The sequence below is a fragment of the Dendrobium catenatum genome, unplaced genomic scaffold (assembly GCF_001605985.2).
Source record: "Dendrobium catenatum unplaced genomic scaffold, ASM160598v2 fragScaff_scaffold_156, whole genome shotgun sequence".
Lineage (NCBI taxonomy): Eukaryota > Viridiplantae > Streptophyta > Magnoliopsida > Asparagales > Orchidaceae > Dendrobium > Dendrobium catenatum.
This window is the reverse complement of record NW_021318618.1, coordinates 2,149,638-2,154,653: the sequence shown is the minus strand read 5'-3', so window position 1 is coordinate 2,154,653 and position 5,016 is coordinate 2,149,638. Positions and strand designations below refer to the sequence as shown.

At 34.3% G+C, this 5,016-nt stretch overlaps 1 protein-coding gene and 1 long non-coding RNA gene across 2 annotated transcripts in view; one reads left to right on the top strand and one right to left on the bottom strand.

Moving 5' to 3' along the window:
- The window catches only part of LOC110094059, a 10,848-nt gene continuing 5,832 nt past the window's right edge, over nucleotides 1-5,016 (bottom strand). Inside the window, exons 8-9 of the mRNA XM_020819202.2 lie at nucleotides 3,906-4,236; nucleotides 1-1,960 (exon numbers count right to left, since the gene is read on the bottom strand). Of these exons, the coding sequence (XP_020674861.1) occupies nucleotides 1,571-1,960; nucleotides 3,906-4,236 (721 nt within the window). The 3' untranslated portion in view covers nucleotides 1-1,570. The remainder of the gene's footprint in view (nucleotides 1,961-3,905; nucleotides 4,237-5,016) is intronic.
- LOC110094060 lies at nucleotides 1,615-2,129 on the top strand. The gene is made up of 2 exons (XR_002302810.2): nucleotides 1,615-1,756; nucleotides 1,838-2,129. It is a non-coding gene; the product is annotated as an uncharacterized LOC110094060 (long non-coding RNA).

Sequence of the window (5,016 nt, the reverse complement as noted above, 5' to 3'; positions counted from 1 at the left end):
TTTTTTTTTTTTTTTTTTCATAACAAAATAAGGACTTTTATTTTAACATAAAACAACTCATAAAGACAAATACTTATAAACTAAACTTAAAATATTAAACCTAATGTTTTGGGCTATCTTATCCTGCCTAAATACTACTAGTCCTAAACAACTCTTTCTCTTGAAGAGTAAAGGAGGTTTTCAAGGCAGTTGAGCCAATGTTGGAGCAAATGTAAACAATACAAATGAAGAGTGAAGGAGGTTTTCAAGGAGTCCGATGGAAGATTGAATATCCACAAAGATAAAAGCTCCATCTTAAATAGAAGCAAGAGCAAGAATATGAGCCCGCATATGAGAATATGAATGCGATTGAGGATGTCTCTTTGGTGGTAGTGGATTTTTCATGAAGTCCGAGGATAATAAAGTGAATCATAGTAAACATAGATGGATAATAATGGGAAGAATATGCAAGAGGGGAGTGGGGGCGATAATAATTTCATTTATGTTGTGATCTTTATGTATGGTAAACTCTTCTCATCTAATAGATATAGAAAGAAGAATAAATCACAAGAAAGTTATTAGGGTCAAATGAAGAATTGGAATACAAAATGGTGTAATTAAAGGCTTGTTTGGGGCAACTTTTTTGATGCTTTTTAAAGCATCTTTCTAGTACAAAAATTTAAATTTTTGTACTAAAAAGTTACTTTATAAAGCAGTAAGAAAGCAGTCCCAAATGAAGATTAAGGCTTCGTTTGAGACGACTTTTTACTGCTTCCTGAAGCAAGTTTCTAGTACAAAGATTTTAAATTTTATACTAAAAAGTTGTTTTAATAAACAGTAAAAAAGTCCTCCCAAACGAAGCCTTAATCTTCATTTGGAATTATGTACGAAAGTTATGCTATATTTGGGAACTTTCTATATTTGGGAAGATGTAAAGGCTCAAGCGAAATGTAAGTGAATGATGAACTAGTGGAATACATTTTCTTTTTAGAAGTGGCATGAATTAAGAATGGTGGTCATAGAAAGGGTTTGAGGAGATGTATGTTGCTTTAGATTTGGAGCAGATTAATTAACTTTGCAATATGATCAAAGATATTTTTTAGAAGTAGGGCTTAATATCTAATAATATTTGACTAAGTTGACCACTTTGACAATGAGTTGGTCAAAGCCTAGTTTATGGGATGGTTGGGTTAGTCAATTTTTCTAGAGTTTGAGCTAACTTTAGTCAGATTCGGGCTATAACTAGGTGGTGCTCAAATTTGGGCAATATTGGTGGACTTGCTGATGGAAATCAGGGAAATAATTTCTTGAAGAATTGTAAATAAGAACATGACGTTATAAAGCAATCGATCCAATATAGAAATAAAACTATTTCTAATTAGTAGTCTGAAGTAACACAGCTCATTTTGATCTGTTTGTTGAGAGCTTATGCTTCCAACTAAAAGGTCATGGGTTCGAGTCTGTATATGCGTTGTTTGTGTAAATTTGTCTTAAATGACCTAAATGTCCCAAAAAAAAAAAATAGTCTGAAGTATTTTTACTTGCTATAAATCTTCATCCAACAATACTAAATTCTCATTCTATTTCTATCCTACAATTTATTCTCTTCAGCTTGTGCTGCTTGGCCTTCCCTGGCAATGAACTGCTTGCTATACCAACGGTGCCTCCTTTCTCTAACATAGACCATCCAGAAGATGAGGGAGAGAATCATTGAGGCAGAGAAGACAGTGAAGCTACAGTACATTCCCTTGCTGTGACGCTCCAGTTCAGGGCAGAGGTCAGTGCCTATTAAACTGAAGATCTCTCTTTCAAAGCTGCAATTTGCCACATTTATGAGGAATGGAGTAAACTGGTACAGGTTCTGGCTCGTGCTTGTGGCTGCCGTCATCTCTCTATAGATGCTTGGTGTGATGCGACCGACGGTTGAGCAGATCTCTTGGCCAGAGATGACATTGGCGTTGCATATGAACCCTTTCCATACCTGCATTAAGAGGTATTGTATACATATATATATTTCATACACACATACACATACAATTACTTTTTTCTCTTTACAATCTTCAAATGTAATATTAGGATTAGTAATGATGATCAAGAGCATAAGAAAAACTTAATAATCCAATTTGGTTATGTTAAAATAACCTTAATCAGATCTCTTGGTGTGTGATCATATCATTTTAAAATTTTATGAAATTTGGGAACAAACTACTTTTTTTAAGTTAAATTTAGGCTTTGTTTGAGATGACTTTTTTACTGCTTCTTAAAACAATTTGCTGGTACAAAAATTACTAGAAAGCTGCTTTAATAAGCAATAAGAAAGCTATCTCAAATGGAGCCTTAAGCTTTGTTTGGGACAGCTTTTGTACTGCTTCTGAAAACAAATTATTAGTACAAAAATTTTAATTTTTATACTAGAAAGTTGCTTTAAAAAATAGTAAGAAAACTGTCTCAAACGAAGCCTTAATGTCAATGTTCTTTAATATGCCAATTGGATTTATATGATTGAAAAATATAATAGAATGAAATAATGTGAACATTGTGTCTTTGAATATCATGTGTTAAATCGTAGCAACTCCTAAGGTTGTGGAAGAGAACTATAATTTTTTAAACAGATTTCAAACACGAGCTTTACAAGTTTATAACTGATTATAAATGGTGTGTCTAAGACTGATCTAGACTAGGTGAATTGAAACCTGAATCATATCCACTATCATAAAAGATAGTTTGGATGGATAAAATTGCTATATTTGTGTCTCCGAGATGTCTAATTCTGATTTATTTGGCTACCTGTACTGATAGGATATACTATGATGCACTTTCTATGGATTTTGCTCATTATATTTAAGGTAGAATTTGGCAAAAATATTTAGATATTACTCATTTTGGTTATACTGATACATATGCTTTCAAGCCTTAATGGGAGAAGTTCATGTTTTGAGCCTACAAAACCCAAGGAAATATTTGAATTCACATTAAGAGTTTAGTGCCCCAAATAAAGTGAAAAAAGTCTTTGAATATTCCTATGAAATGTGCATTTGAGGAAGACTGTAAATAGGTGTGATCTATGTTTCAAAAGCTATTAAGTTAAATCATGTGGGACCTAAAGTTGTGATTTTGCCTGATTTATTAATCAACTCTTAGTTAATTTTTAAGATAATTGTTCTCATGAATATCTTGATGAATGGCACCATTTAGAGACATACAATGAAACCGATGGAATCATCACCAACCAATTCTAAATATAATATAAATTTACGAATAATCTCTAGGTTGGGATACCCAAAGAGAATTTACCATTTACAGAAAAAGAGAGTGAATTAGCAAGTAAAAAGATCTTATCTTTGATGAAAATAAGCACAAGTTTTCCTTAATATATGGATGGCTACTTATGTTGAAGTGGGCTGAATTGGTTGGATGGAGAGGAATACAATTATGAATCGTTCAATCCATCAACAAACTTTGCAAAGGAATGAGAAGGGAGAGTAAAGAGAGGCACTTTCTAAAGGTATGACAGTAGGAGGAGCCTCTGTGGAGCAAAGAGCCACCAAAACATGTGGAGGTAATGGAGATACAACTAAAGGTTCAATTGAGACCATAGGAGCATCCCATGTAGGGAAATAAAAGAGGTGATATTAGTCAAAAATACGACAACGAAGGAGGAGAAGCAGTGTGAGAAGGCTTCCAACCAAAATCCATAGTGGAATTGTGGCGCAAGAACCAAAGGAACTCATCTTTCAACCCCAATAATACATTAACTGTTACAACCGATTCTCCACAGTGCATTATAAGGTGGTAACCAGTTAGTGCTTGTGGTGATTGTGGGAGCCAAATTCAAGCCACATAAGAACCAACTTGGATCTCAGCTCAAGGTAATCTTTCATCAAATAATTTCACAAAAAAAAAAATTGAAATGCCTTAGAATTTACCTTTGGTGCATCTTCAAAGCTAACTTCGCCGGGTAGACACTTGCGGTCTCTAAAATCTGACTCATAAGGATTACAGAGCATTGGCATTAGAGGACCAGATTGGTTGTAGTTGGAAGAAGCAGGCGCAATAGGAGAATGGAACTTTGCATTGGAAACATTGACTATAACATCATTCACAACTTTTGCAAGCTCAGAAGTGACTTCCTTGCTCCTTGTGAGAGATTCAGTTGCAGTTGCAGCATCAATGCAGGGAAGAATATCATCAATGGCTGTGGCTATGTGAGGTTTGAGAACCCATTCATCCATCGCAACGCAAGTGTCGCCTGCCACACTGTCGAAAATAGAATGGTAAATTGGTAAACAGCATACTGGTATGATAATAGTGGTTTTACAAAAAGAAAATTCTCAAAATCATAAGCAGAGCAATCAAATAGAACTCACATTATAGAGAGAAGGCAACATAAACCAAGATAACATGAAGTCACTTACGTGAAAATTTTATTTTTAATGAAAATGCATTTGATCTATGTCCAAGGAGGTTGATGAAATAAACTTGGTGGATCTTATCACCTTGGGTAAGTTATTAAGACAACAACGAGTTCTTCATGTTATAATCACAACAAGGTAAGATCTAAGACAGACTGTCAGTAAGTTGGTCATAACTTTGACAACTTAAGCCCAAGAGATTCTCGCAAATAGAGATCCCAGAGCTTGACAAGAAATGCTCACACAATCAACTCAACTAAAGCCAAATTTTAAGGAGATTAATGATAGGAAACTCTTGTAGAATTCAAGAGTAAACCTAACAATGATTGATTTCAGTGATTTGCCAACATAATTTTTAAAGAAAAACAAAATGAAGCAGCACAAACAACGTAGTATTAGATGAATTCTCAAAGAACAGAACAAGATACAATTGATCCTCAATTCGAGAGGAGGATCTATCTCTCCTACTTCTTTAGACATCGCTAGAGCCTAAGCACACAAAAACACAAGAACAAACTCAGCACAATAACAAGATAACCTAACCCTAACCCCTCTCCTATATTTATAGCATACAAAAAATAATTTTGATTACTAAGTAGCCCCTCTCCTAAATCAGATCATACCT